Consider the following 14,545-nt stretch of genomic DNA (forward strand, 5'->3'; position numbering starts at 1 on the left):
CCAGCTATCTAGTAGACCTGTGGATAGTCTTGCGGTCAAAAAAAGTGCCCATTTTGAGATGCTGATGCAATTCTGGTAAAATCTCGCCAGTTGTGGAAGGGATGATGGTCTCCCCATGTCCCTGCAGAGCTCATGTTCCTCTGAACTGCTAGTTATCACCTGATTGTATTGGGCTACGGCCAGAACGCTCTTGTAGAATTTGCCCACTTGGACTCTTACAGGGAGATATCGGCAATTAAAGATAATGCAGATGACTGTAGACGATCCCATAAAATACTGGCGTTGATGGCTTCGGCCTCATTTCACTCCTGTAACAATATTACAGGCTGCAATTAAACCAAACATGGGTGTGTAGACCTGAGCGCCTGCACACACCTTACCTGTAAGCCTGCAGAGGTTTGCGGTTTATGAGCGGACCACACCTCGGCATGTGTTGGAACACTCAGCCTTTGTGTCCTCTCCCATTCTGTCACCACTGTAGATCTTAATCTATAACTACATAATCCAGAAGAGCAGAGATCGGTAACATCTCGGATTATCATGGATTGTCTCATTTAGAAATGTAAAATCTAGCATAGTTATATTAACTGAAGCACCTTATTACTTTTCTTGTGTATTTTTAATGCTGAAATCCCCTTTTTTCAAACTGGAAACCATCAGCATGCTGATAACCATTCTGATTCCTGTTCACTTATCTACTTAGAATTTGCAAGGTTCATTAATATGTTTAAAGGGATTGCCCAGTTTAAAATGTATTGAGGGCCTTCAGTCAATAGTAGATTGCTGGTGGCCTGTCACCTAGCACCCTGCCAATTGACTGTTTTCCAGGCTGTTGCACTTGTGTACTGAACTGATTTCTACAGGAAGTAGAAAGCTCCATTCTTACTGCAGTGGCCACGCTTGGTATTGCAAGCCATGTGCCCACTGAAATGAATAGGACGTTGACCTGCAATACCAAGCCTGGCCACTGCAGTAAGAATGGAGCTGTCCGTTTCCTGCAGAAATCAGCCGGACCTACTATTGATGTCCTTTCCCAAGGATGCGATATAGTTTACAACTGGTATCTCCTTTAAAAGGAGTAACTTGTGAATATTTAATTACCTAGGTATGTGTTTGTTTTAATGAGCACTGCAACATTTTGGTGACAGGGTGTTAACCAATAAAGCCTATTCAGGATGGTAACATTTGTGTACACTCTGGGGTATACAATAAGCTTAAGATGTGTCAGTAGGTGGCCACATTGCTGATGGTTTCCAGGTATCACAAGTGGTGAAAAAAAGCAGAACTCTGTGAAGCATCTGGAACATCAACCAGAACTGAGCTTTCTAATAATCGCTTGTCGCTTGCAGGAGGGCCTGGACAATGTGCTGAAGGTCCTGGTGAACCAGCTGAGCTCAGATGATGTCAACGTCCTGACCTGCGCAACCGGCACTCTGTCCAATCTGACTTGCAACAACAGCCGCAACAAAACTCTTGTGACCCAAAGCAACGGGGTGGAATCTCTGATCCACACCATCCTCCGAGCAAGTGACAAGGACGACATTGCCGAACCTGCAGTCTGCGCCCTAAGGCATCTCACCAGCCGTCACTCTGATGCAGAGGTGGCGCAGAACTCTGTGCGACTTCACTATGGCATCCCAGCCATTGTCAAACTGATTGGCCAACCCTTCCAGTGGCCACTGGTCAAGGTAAGATGGCTTTGCTTCTGGAAACTCATCTTTCAAGTCTACCCATCTTAATTCTTACTGCCTGCAGCTATTAGTAGGGGAAGCAGATTTACTTTACAACTCTCATTGAACTCACAGCTCCCCCTAGTGGCGGCTACAGGCAGTAATAATTTTATCTTTTAACTCTACCCCTCTTTCAGGTAATCGATTTGGTTTCCTTTTCTATAATTTCTCATTTATTTGAATTAACAGGCAACCATTGGCTTGATCCGAAACCTGGCTCTGTGTCCTGCCAACTACGCCCCACTTCATGATGCGGGGGTTATTCCTCGTCTGGTGCAGTTGCTGGTTAAAGCTCACCAGGATGCACAGAGACATGCAGCTTCAGGAACCCAGCAGCCGTACACGGTGAGTTCACATAAATGGTCACCATCTGGTTGTATGTAGATGGGTCTTGGTGTAGGAATGGGATGATTTTACAGTGATTATTGATGCGGAAATGCTGCACATTTTGGTGTGGATCCACAGCATTTCTACTAGGTGTGAACGCACCGTAAAGTTGGTTTTCCACTGGATAGGGGATAAATGTCTGATCACTGGGTGTGTGACCGCTGGGACCACCAGCGATCCAAAGATCAGCATGCTCCAAATGAATGGAGTGGTGGTGAGCGCGTTTGACCGCCACTCCATTCACTACTATGGTATGAAGGGAGATCGGACGAGTTCAACTATCTCCTTCTGTCCCATAGAAGTGAATGGAAACTGTGGTTGAGCGTGGGCACTGCTCCATTTACAGAGGCATTTTAGGCTGCACCAATCTTGGGATCGCTGTGGGTCCCAGCAGGCAAACTTCAGCTATCGGACATCTATGAGGGAATAGATTGGAAAGGGGACAACTATTTTTGGTGGGAAAAACACCTTTAAGGCTATGGCAATGAAATTGGTCACCTATACTCACAATGGCAGTATCATTGACTTGAAGGGGTCGTCTGAGTAAAAAGTTTAATGGCCGCGTATGCGATTTTTAAAAAAAAAGGGGGGGGGGGGGGCATTTTATTTTTTTTTCTGGGGGAAACAGCCAAGTGGCCCCAATGAAGATCCTGCTGTCTGCACAGGCCAGACATCAGATGACCGCTGCAGCCAATCGCTGCAACATCCCATTCCAAACTCCTAGAATGAATGGCGTCCAGAATGTGAGCGCTGATGTCAAAAGAATTGGAGGTGGCACTGCGGCCTCTGACTGGCTGCAACGTTCACCTGACTTCCCAACCTGTGCTGACGACAGCCGGTTCTTCACTGGAGCCGCCCCTTCACTGGAGCCGCCCCACTTGAAGGAGAGCCAAATAATGATTCTCTTATGTTTTTACATGGTCAGGCATCTGAAAAATTAATTTTATATTCTAACAACCCTTTTAAAGAGGTTATCCCACCTATCCACAGTATAAAGGATTATAGTATGACTGCAAGGGGTCTGACCGCTGTAGCCCAAAGATCAGAAGAACAGCGCAGCCTTGGGTGAATGGAGCGGCGTTGTGCATGAGTGACCATTCATGGCCCTGGCAGAGAATGGGGCTGTGGTCATAAGTCTAGTCTTGCTTCATTCCCCTGGTTGAGTTGCACCATTCCTGGCATCCTTGTGGGATCATAGACTTGCCATGTCACCTGTGGATGCGGGATACATTTTTTTGGTGGGACAGCCCCTTTTGAAGAGCGCCGCTCAATGATGTCCTGTAGGAGACAAGGTGCCCATATACCATTCTCGTACAAGGCCTGTCTGGGGTGGAAAACTCCAATTTTGCTTCTCCTTATTACTATGGCATCTGCCCTCCCCACTCCTTCTCAATGTGGAACCTTTTTTAGTTTTTTAGCTCAATGTCTTGGTAATTCACGTTCCCTGTCCTTGCTGCAAGGCTTACATTTACACAAACAGAAGCAAAGTCCTTCTCCCATCCCCAAGTACAATCATCCTGAACGTTGTCACTGTCCCATAGATGTGACAACATGAATTTTTCATTTGCAGCCGTTCCCTTGGTCCGGGCTGTGCGCTCTATTTTTTAAAATGCGTGATGCGTTGTGCTAAGTAGAGTGGAAAACTGTCCGGTTAGTCGTCATCGGCTGTCACATGCTATTTCCCCAGGATGGTGTCAGAATGGAGGAGATTGTGGAAGGCTGCACCGGAGCGCTGCATATCCTGGCCCGAGAGCCCATGAACCGCATGGAAATCTACAGGCTCAACACCATCCCCTTGTTTGTACAGGTAAGGGCGTATTACCTCTATGGGGCGCTTCCACCAAGGGGCCACAGATTTAAAGAAGTGGTTTCACGAAGACCACTACTTCTTATGATACTCGCATGGTGTACCCTTCATAGATTCTGCACCGAAACCCACATGTTCTCCACCTCTCATTGGTTTTAATGGGAATTGGCAGTTGAAATACGCAGCCTAAATTGACATTCTGCGGATTTAAAAGGCACATCGCAACTTAGTTTACACTTCGTAACTTTCCTACAGTTTGTAAATAAGATTTCAAGAAATCTGAACTTTCTACATGCGCTTCCGCTGTGGAAAATGGCATTTCTGCCATGTAGGAGTATAGCCTTAGGCCTCCCTCACACAGGCATTTTTGTATAGAATTTAGCACTGCCTTTTCAGCACTGCGCTAAACGCTTTACAGCGGTCCCTTTCTTTTCAATGGGGCTGCTCACACAAGCGTTAAAATGCAGCGTCCCCAACGCTGCGCTCTGACAGCGATGCATGCTCTATCTTTGGCCGTTTTCAGCCCTGCGCCGGCCATTGAAATGAATGGGCAGCGCTTTCAGTGCTGTTGAAAACGTGGCACAACTTAATACCGCGTTTTGACAGCGCTAAACGCAAGCGCTAGCTACACTACCTAAAAAAAATCTAAAAAATAAATCAGTATTCTAGCAGGCGCCGTCCGGGTCCCTGCTGCTACTTTTCGGAGCTCTGGGCAGGCTTCCCAGCACTTGTCATCGCCGACAGCATCTTTTGCTAGTGATGGGGTTTGAAGGCCCTGCCTCCAGCAAGAGATTGCTCTGATGTGTTCCTCGAGCGTAGGCTCAGCCTATCAGAGCCAGCGCTCGATGAACCAATCACAGCCATTCAATGAATGGCTGTGATTCATGCATCCAGCGCTGGCTGTGATTGGCTAAGTTTGCTGGCTCAGCTAATCGGCGCAATCTCTTGCTGGAGGCAGGGTCTTCAAACCCCATCACTAGCAAAAGATGCTCTGTCGGCGATGACAAGTGCCCGGAGCTCTAGAGAGTAGTGGCAGGGACCCAGATGGCGCCTGCTAGAGTTTTTTTTTTTTACGCTTCCTAAAATGTCAAAAATACATGACAACGCTGCTGAAACCGCAGTAAACTGCAAGCGCCTGTGTGAGGGAGGCCTTGGGGTATATAAATATCAGAATAGCAACAGCCCCTATGAGTCGGTCGCAAACTTGAGCTTGCTCTGGCACATCCAGGCTGCCTATGTATTGCAGGGTTGGCTAGTTATCGCTTACCTTAATAGTATCGCCTGCCTGAATAGTAATTCCTCTAATATACGGTTAGCAGAATTGCTGCAGTAGATGTAATCAAATGCCTCATACTACAGAGTGCTATATATCTCCCTCCCTTCTCCCCCCCCCCCCCCCCAAAAAAAAAAAAAAAAATTCAGATACTATGGAATTACAAATTAAGGAATTGCAGGCTATATCCTCATAGGCTTGTCTTCTCTGCGATGTACTTTATGCGGACACACTTACTAATACTGTCCAAAGTTCGGGCAGCTAAGACTGGCCGTATTAAAATGCGCCAATGCTAGATGGTAAATTTGTCAAATTTTAGGTCTGTTTAGTCTTTTTTTATACCACCTATTGGCTTGGCAATACTTACATAGGAGCTCACCAAACCAATACTACTGTGAGAAATGGAGTGCATAGACAGCAGTCGGCTTGAGGAATCCACAGGAAACAAGGAAATCCAGCACCTCTGTGGTTAAAATGTAATTCTCCTTTGCTACATATTTATCCCCTTTGTGACAGTCGATATGACATTTGACGGCCTGTATCAGCGTTCTATGTACGAAGAGATCACGTGGCGATCTCTCTTCATACATACCGGGTGCCGGCTGTTTCTTACAGCCGGCGGCAACAGCTCCAATATGCCGTGCAGCTCATCGGGGCTGTTAACTCTTTAAATGCTGCTGTCAATTCTGACAGCGGCATTTAAATCCCCCGAATGATGTTTGGGGGTCCCTTATGCTCGGCCTGTGGTGGTGCTGTATCTGATTCAACCTCACTGGTATAAAATCAATGAGTGGTTGTTAAAGTCTTTAAAAAAAAAAGAAAAAAAAACTTATAATCCTCCTCCGTTAGTTTATTATACAGTAGAATAGAAATCCCATCAACGGGAGGCGGCGGACATTCCAGCGCTTCATGTAACGTGTTATCCTGATGCCAAATCCCTCATTGTATTAGCCGCCGCACTATGTGCCCTCCTGGTGACCTTGGCCATTAGGCCGTCCTCATGGCTGCTGGAAGCCTCGGTGTTGGTAATAAATGCTGACAAATGTGGCAGCCGTTCTGCAGAGGAAGCTTTGTGCGGCCGCGGTCCCCGGATAGTCCAGAGCTGGCCGCTGCACGCTGTAATTGATTAGCATGGAAGTCCTGAGCTGGAAGCATACCGCCTCATTAATTAGTCATTTGTGCATCTAATTGCTCCATTAACTTGATCCATATTTCCAGGATGTTGATGCGCAGGGTTGCTGTTAAAATAAAGGTTTCTTCAATGAGAGACGGCGGATCAATACAGAGTATAGGATGAGTTTATAGGATTCTTTAGTGGGTATAACCCTTAATGGTGAACCTGCGGCCAACAGAGGGGGAATGGGTAAAAAGTATAGCTGCTGCCCTAGATTTAATTGGTCACTATGGGGAACCTTCACCATTACTCCCAGGTTATGGTATATGCTATATGCGTATATTCTATATGTGTGTAGAAGCAATCATGGAAGGAGATTCCATACTGGAGCCAATGCTAAGGAAGCCTGCTTATGGCGCTCATATAACTTAAATGAAAGTTGGCTGTCAGTCAACCATCTATGGATTATAGAGGCTTCCCAACTCTCCTTCCATGAGAAGATGTTGGATAAAAGACGGATCGGGTATATTGGATTTCAGTATGTCCAATCCATTGTTCCTGCAAGAGTCTGGCAGAAGCTTATTTCCGCTCCCCATTGAATTTAAAGCAACCCTCTGGTCCCAAGGAAAATTATCTCTAGACCAAGGGGTAATGTTCTCCACTACTCTCCCTTTGTGCCGTGGACCCCCCTGAATCAGTCGGCTCCTGAGGACCTTCTTCGGTCTTCCTACATGGCTGCATCGGTCGCCTTGTGTGTGTGCGCTCATCCACTAGTCTAAACGGCCCAGGTGGCGGCAAGTCATCAATACGACATCCCAATAATGCGCCCCTCTCAGGATCTGGTAACTGGGTGAAATCTCTTCTCTGCGTCGTAGAGGCGTCTAGTGGCCAACAAGCTCTACACAAGCGGAAGAGGTCACTACACACAAGGGGCCTCCAAGAGCCTTTTTATAGGCCAAGGGGGTGGGGGTAAACAACTTTTAGGGTCTCGGGTGACAAGACCATTCATCTAAATCACACCACAACTTGAATCGCTTACATGTCGACCTGAGATGGAACCGCATGCCGGGTTTTACAGCAAAACAACAACTTCTAGGTGATGGATTTTTTTTTATTTGAGTGTACGTTTGCAAAGTTGACCTTTTTTCATGAGCGTTGTTTGCCGACTGTTCTCTAATGGTGTGTTTCGGTTTCTGCCCCTTACAGCTCCTGTACTCCCCAGTGGAGAACATTCAGAGAGTGGCGGCAGGAGTGCTTTGTGAGCTGGCACAGGACAAGGAGGCAGCGGAGACCATTGATGCGGAGGGCGCCTCTGCTCCGCTAATGGAGCTCCTGCATTCCCGTAATGAGGGCACAGGTAAGATTGACTCAGTTACCCCCTAAAGTAATTGGAACGCTGGTGACCGCCTGTGGATGTGCATCAGGTAACCGCTGATCTGTTCCATTTCCAGCCACCTATGCCGCCGCTGTCCTGTTCCGTATCTCCGAGGACAAGAACCCTGATTACAGGAAGAGAGTGTCTGTGGAGCTTACTAATGCAATCTTCCGCCAAGACCCCGCCGCCTGGGAAGCGGTGAGTAATCAGCTCCGCTAGATTAGCTAGAGTAACGTTGCTATTTCTGTTCTTACTGTTAGGATTTCTCTGCACGTTCCACATCTGTAAAGCATCTCATCAGGTTTACGCTAACGAATCTCCTCTGTTTTATAGGCTCAAAGCATGATTCCTATTGGAGATCCGTACACAGATGGTAAGTTGGAGAACCTATAGTCCATAGCTGGGCACTTGCTAGCCAGACTTTAAAGTGTTGCAGAGTGGAGTTTGTCATTTTCAACTATTTGTGTGCACTAAGATTTTGGTTGAAGGGGTTGTTCGAGTTATTATAGTTGGGGTCCGTCATGCAGGACCCTAATTAGAGTGACTGCAATAAGCATCTCCTTCTGGAGGACCCTGTATACACATGCATTGGTGCAGTGGTAACTGCAACTTTAAATTTCACTGGCACTGCAGGGAAACTGAATATTTGCTGCTGGGTTACCCCACAGCTTTAGCATGGGGATCTCTGAAATAGGGCACCTCACAATCGGCTTGTTTTCACTGCACTGTGATTGTCATAAACACCCCCTCGCAGTGGCATGGATACAATTGATGGGACCCCATAGCCAAAATTTTAATAGGCCCCCTCCAATATGGTGTCTGGTTTTTGCACCCCAACTCTAGAGGGGCTGCTTATACCTTTCCGTTCCATACTTTTTAAAATGACCCTTGGGCCGTTCAAATTTAGAATTGGCTCATCTAAAAGGGCCATTACCGTACTGACCTCTGCTGGTGACTTGTGATAATGCACAAGCAGAATTTATCTCCATTTCAGTACATTGGTCCCATTTTTAATTATTTTTCTTGCACATTGGTCTACAAGATGCCGCCGTGAATGCCTGTTCACATGATGGTTCTTTCCTTTCAGAAATTGAGTATCGTACCATGTACGTTGACGACAATCAAGCAGACCACATGGCAGAATTAGACCAAGAATTTGGAATGGAAGCCTACAGTGACCATGTGGGAAGAATGCCGTACAACGATAACATTATGTCCTGAAGCCAAAAGCTCAAGGTACGTAGGCAAAGTGTGCCGCTCCCAGCCGGAGTGGTCCAGAGTTCCTTCTCCCTGGTTGCCATTTTTGAATAGAAGTAATTTGATTTGTGCGGGGCATGATGGCTTGGGGGTGTATGATCCGCGCAGGAGGAGGTGCCCACAGACCAGATTATGTTACAAGGGTTGTACCATTACTCATCGCCTGTTCATATGATAGGTGTTAAGTCTGATTGATAATGGTTGCACCGCTCTGCCAACATTCACTTCTATGGGGGCAATGGAAACTGCATAGTGCAACCCCTTGGTGGTTTCCTTATTACTGACCACACCATAGAAATGCCCCCATTATGATTGGCTGAGATGGGAATACCTCTTTATTAGTATAGAAGTAGTATTTAGACACTGTCTAGCCCTGTTATGACTACTGTCTGTAATTAACACTTTGTACCCCTGCTCATTATACACTGACATGCCAAAAGTCATGGGACAGGGACTAATATGTAGGACTCCTTCTAGAATAAGTGCAGCATCTCAACATGGCATTGATTCTACAAGTGGACGGAAGATGTTTGGAAGGATATGGAGCCCTGCCATTTGGATAGCCCTCCACAGCTCTGTAGTATTTGTAGGTGCAGGATTTCAGGTGTGAATGGACCTCTCCACCATATCCCTTGAATGCTCATTTGAGTTTGTCTTGGGCAAACATGCAGGCTTCACCTTTCATAGGAACTCTCCGGAATGCTCCTTGAAACACTTATGAACAATTTGGGCCCAATGGCACAATGCATTATTTTGCTGGAGTAGCCTATCATTGTGGGGGTACATGAAGCCCATGAAGGCTGCAAATGGTCACCAAGCAGTGAAACATAACAGCAGCGGCCAATGATGTGTTTATGCAGACCAGTGTACCCAACCCATGCCAGGAGAACTCACTGCCACCAGCCTGTACAATGCCTAGTTGACAAATCCACCTGTAAGCCAAAAACATTTGGTAATGGTAATTCATCGGACCAGGTGAGGTGCTGTCTGGTGTCGGGTGTTCAGAGGCATATCCCATGGAAGCTAAAGTACCCTGCACTGACGGGATGTGTGGGGGGCCTCCTGCATTGAATGGCTGGGGCAGGCTAGATGGCTGCCCCCGGGGACTATCCTTCTTTGTTTGAACTCTGATCGTTCGCATTGCCTTCCCATGAGCACGCTGGCCAGAGTTCAGCCTCACTCACATGAACTTATACATGTCGGTGTTCCCAAGCCGTCACCTGAGGTAATGCCACTTAACCAATTTACATCCTGCTATCCCATGACTATTAGCACATCGGTATATGTTGAATTCTGTGGTGGTGACATTCTATATCAAATATTTGCCCAAGAAATGGTGCTGTTTGGGCACCACAGTGGATGCGACCTGTAATCTGGAACTGTATGATATATGGAGTGAGGGGTGTCACTGTAATCCCCAAATGACTTTTTTTGCTGCTTTGTAATGTAATCTCATCCCTATTTTTCCTTTTTTGCCCTTCAGCTCCTCACTGTGGAAGAAAACAATCCAGACAGAAGTGCCTACAAAGACCCTGTCCCCGCACCTACCGCACCCCAACGTCTCCCTCTTTAAAGGAAGCTTTTATTTGATACTTTTGCATGGGGTCGTTTTTTTTCTTTTTCCTTTTTTTTTTTTTTTTTACACCTTCTCCGCATACAGGATCTGGCTTTTAGGACGCAGTATGTTAACCCCTTGGGCCTTGAGGTTAACCCACTGCTCTGCTCCATGCTACTTTTTACTCTCATGTTTGCATTGACCTAAAGAGTTTTTGTTTCTAGAGGTTTAGAATATATATATAAATATATAATTTTTTTATAATTTTAATATGCAGAAAGCTTCTCTCCTCGGCTGTTGTGTTGCAGTATATCTCCCACTACTTACCAGCTGTATTACGAGGTGGCTTCATTTGCCTATTTGCCCATCTCTAGTGCTTTATGTCCTCCATAGTGACACTGGTCCCCACACAGCCGTGCACGGTCAATGTCACTACAGCGAGGTGGGGGGTGTCTTTTTGGTAATGGTAATTGGCTTTTTGTGAATAATCCAAATTTGCAGGTTTTACGGTTTTTGTCTACTAGTTTTCAGCTCTTACAGGTCGCCCATTCACCATGTAAAAATGTCTGGGGGTTCATTCACACATAATGGGAAGACTCTGCACCAGAGTCCGGCGTATTCTACACTGCGGATTTTGATATGGATCCGTATCGGATTTCACCCTTTTCAATTGAAGTCTGCTGTGAATCCACATCAAAATCCACACCAGTGGGTAGATTTTGGTGTGGATTTTCCCCTGCGTGTGAACGCGCCCTTAGGTGGAAAACCAATTTCATTTTGGATTCTGTTTTTCTGAATATTTGTTAATCCATACATGTCTACCTGTAAGTGATGGGTCATTTTTTAAATATAATTCATGACCTTTTTAAAGCGAACCCGTCACCAGGTTTTACTCTCTACCACTAACTTGCTCTGGACGGAGCTGGACTGTTCCGGCCAAGTGGGTGCCTTCCTGTAGATACATCTCCTCTGACCTTGAGTAAGGTGCTCCAGATCCACTGAGAAATCTACTGTCTTCCCAGTAGCAAAGGGTTAAACCAATTGTGCAAGCAACAGATTGAGTGGCGGGTGGCGTCCATATCGATCAGGGGATTAGGAGGCGGGTTTACAGTGGAGCATCCATGTTGAAGTGGTACGGGTGCGCCCACTGGGCCATATGAGGCTAATGAACGTACGGCTCAGAACTTTTATGCAGGTATGTTGGGCGTATGATTCATGAAAGGGTCATGCTAAGAAAGCTTTATTACTGATGCTAAAGGATCACAGAGGTAAAACCTGGTAACCGGTTCCCACCATCTCGCCCTTTAAAAATGGATTTCCCTGACCCACGGGGTATGAAAGATCAATCACTTGGAATGCCTTGTCTCTCATGTACCTTCACAATTGGGTTCCAGAGTTATCCATATGCACCATATGCAAATCGACTGAGAAGAGTCATTCTGGAGCGGCCGAGCTAACCACGCCCACTTATGCCTTGATAGACAGCTTGGCACAAGTGAAAGAGAAAAGATGCGGTTAGCTCGGCCGCTCAAGAATCTGCATATGGAACAAGGTCACCTTGGAATCGAATTGGTTTGTGGGCACTTTAGGAAACGAAAGGTCATTAGAAGTTTTTTTTTTTCTTCTCATTCCCCGCCGGTCAGTTTTAGGGGTGCGATGGTGACCTGTTCCCTTTTTAAATTCAACATCATTTCAAACACCTACACACCACGTTGCTTGATGGTTAAGGGGCATCTGATTTTGAAGTTGAGATTTATTTTCAGATTTTTGTGTTTTGGGGATTTTTTTTTTCTTCTCCTTTTTATAAACAAGAAAAAAAAAATAGATGCCAAATACTTTCCATGCTGAAAGACTTCTGCGTACGAGACCCTCCCGGATCCGGACAGTTACCACTAAGTTTTTTTGTTTTGTTTTTTTTGTGCAAGTGCTACTGCTTATATCACCTTGTTGGAGATTATTCAGATTTTAACTTTTTTTTTTCTGAATCTTGATAGTAACGGGAAAAGTATGTATAGTAAATAATAAAAAAATTAACACTTTAAATGTGCAAGTCATATAAACGTCTTGGGGGTTTCCTAATGTCACGTGAAGCCCGACACCCTGCACTTGGATAAAGGGTTGAGTACCGAGGTGGTTGTCTCTGTGTGGGCATAAGGTGCACTTTAAAGCCTTTTTCTTTTTTCTTTTGAGATGCCTGGACTTCTTAAGTCTTCATTCCATCTACAAGCATTGGCGGTGGAGTCCAGAAATGCACATTCTAATAGTAACTCGTGGAAATGTTTTTGACCATGTATATACATTCCCCTCTTCGGTTTCATAATGAATCTGTTTTGGCAATAAATCTAATCTGCTGCTTTGTGTTTTTGACTTTTTTTATGTTTGGGGATCAATGAAACTTGGAATATGCTTCTTTATACTGTAATATTTGTATAGACTCAAAGCAGCTAATAAAACAAAAAAAATCAAGTTGCTGTCATTTATTACACTTATGTTCTATTCTCATGCATATTGCACAGACATGTCACACATTAAACTAATTTACCTTAACCCCTTAAGGACCAGAGACGTCTTGGGGATTGTTTTACCCATGCTGGGGTTTTACTGCCCTATTTTTTTTTTTCCCGCCCCACGTGGACACGCCCTAAGGGCTCCTTCGGACGGATGTTTTTGCGCGCACAAAATACACATGCGCAATAAGCAGAGGATAAAGCCCATTGGTTTCAATGAGTTCATTCACATACCCGTTTTTTTGGACACCTTTTGCCCGTGTGCAAGAACAAAAACTAAAAATAAAACCTGCTCTATTTTTCTGCATATTTGCATAGCGTCGTTATCGAACTCTCTAATGGCGGCCGCACATGAATGCACAAACCTGCTCCTTCACTTTTTTTTTTTCCTCCCTGCATTTTGAGCGCGACATTCTGTTGTGAAGAGTAATTGCACACTGAAGGCCCCTGTTTGCACGGACTTGCATGATTTCACAGGGTTTATGATATCCTCTGGGCCTACCAGGTCGGCTGACCCGCCTACCCAAACATGGCGCTGCTGGGCCCGTGCTGATGTGATCCCAGCGGTGCAATAAAGTACAGTAAAATGTGCCAATATGATCCTGTGCCCTGCATAGCCCACATACACCTCATGATAGTGAGCGTATACATGCTCACGCCAGTGAAAGGATGCCTGGGACGTGTAATATGCTGCGCAATTCCATGAAGGAAAACAAATCTAGACCTTAGGCTGGATTCACACGAACGTATATTGGCTCGGTTTTCACGCCGAGCTGATGTACGTTGTCGTCATCTACAGGCGGGGGGGAGGATGGAAGAGCCAGGAGCAGGAACTGAGCTCCCGCCCCCTCTCTGCCTCCTCTCCACCCCCTTTCCACTATTTGCAATGAAAGGAGGCGGGATGGGGTGGGGCTAAGTTCTGAGAATTAGCCCCACCCCTGTCCTGCCTCTCCCCATTGCAAATAGTGCAGAGGGGCAGAGAGGGGGCTGGAGCTCAGTTCCTGCTCCTGGCTCTTCCAGCCCCCCCCCCCCCCCCCCCTGCAGAGAGACGACGTATATCTGCTGGGCGTGAAAACCGAGCCGATATACGTTCGTGTGAATTCAGCCTTTGTTGTAAAGAGCCGTTTTAGATCAGGGCGGGGTGTTGTGTGCACAAAAAAGTGCAGAAAGTCACGCAGGCATCTGTGCAAATCAACCTTGTTCACTGAGCAAATATGTTGCATTCTTGTGAATTGGTTTATCTGAAGCCATCCGTAGAGTAACTTTGGGGCGCAGGTTCCAAACATGGTATCTATTTTGCTAGACTTGCTCCAGGTTTTGCAATGAGGGATGCCCCATTAAAAATACATACACAATTGATCGGATATAACCGAATCGCATGGAAATGATCGTGCTTTATGCCAAAGCAAACACCTAAAATCCCACATTGTGTATTGGGTACAATAAGACAACCGTAAGCAGACCCAAGTCACGATGCATAGGAAGTGCTACTTGTCCTGATGGCTCTCAAAGACCATCCTGCACTGAAGGCTCCAGCAGT

The 14,545-nt window shown here is 45.9% G+C and overlaps 1 protein-coding gene across 1 annotated transcript in view; it reads left to right on the forward strand.

The window, feature by feature from the left end:
• JUP (junction plakoglobin) overlaps nucleotides 1-12,964 on the forward strand; it is a 60,461-nt gene extending 47,497 nt beyond the window's left edge. Inside the window, exons 8-15 of the mRNA XM_066586415.1 lie at nucleotides 1,350-1,688; nucleotides 1,920-2,075; nucleotides 3,805-3,924; nucleotides 7,518-7,668; nucleotides 7,763-7,884; nucleotides 8,020-8,059; nucleotides 8,774-8,922; nucleotides 10,427-12,964. Of these exons, the coding sequence (XP_066442512.1) occupies nucleotides 1,350-1,688; nucleotides 1,920-2,075; nucleotides 3,805-3,924; nucleotides 7,518-7,668; nucleotides 7,763-7,884; nucleotides 8,020-8,059; nucleotides 8,774-8,907 (1,062 nt within the window). The 3' untranslated portion in view covers nucleotides 8,908-8,922; nucleotides 10,427-12,964. The remainder of the gene's footprint in view (nucleotides 1-1,349; nucleotides 1,689-1,919; nucleotides 2,076-3,804; nucleotides 3,925-7,517; nucleotides 7,669-7,762; nucleotides 7,885-8,019; nucleotides 8,060-8,773; nucleotides 8,923-10,426) is intronic.
• The last annotated feature ends 1,581 nt before the right edge of the window (nucleotides 12,965-14,545 follow it).

The sequence above is a fragment of the Eleutherodactylus coqui genome, chromosome 13, assembly GCF_035609145.1.
Source record: "Eleutherodactylus coqui strain aEleCoq1 chromosome 13, aEleCoq1.hap1, whole genome shotgun sequence".
Taxonomy (NCBI): Eukaryota; Metazoa; Chordata; class Amphibia; order Anura; family Eleutherodactylidae; genus Eleutherodactylus; species Eleutherodactylus coqui.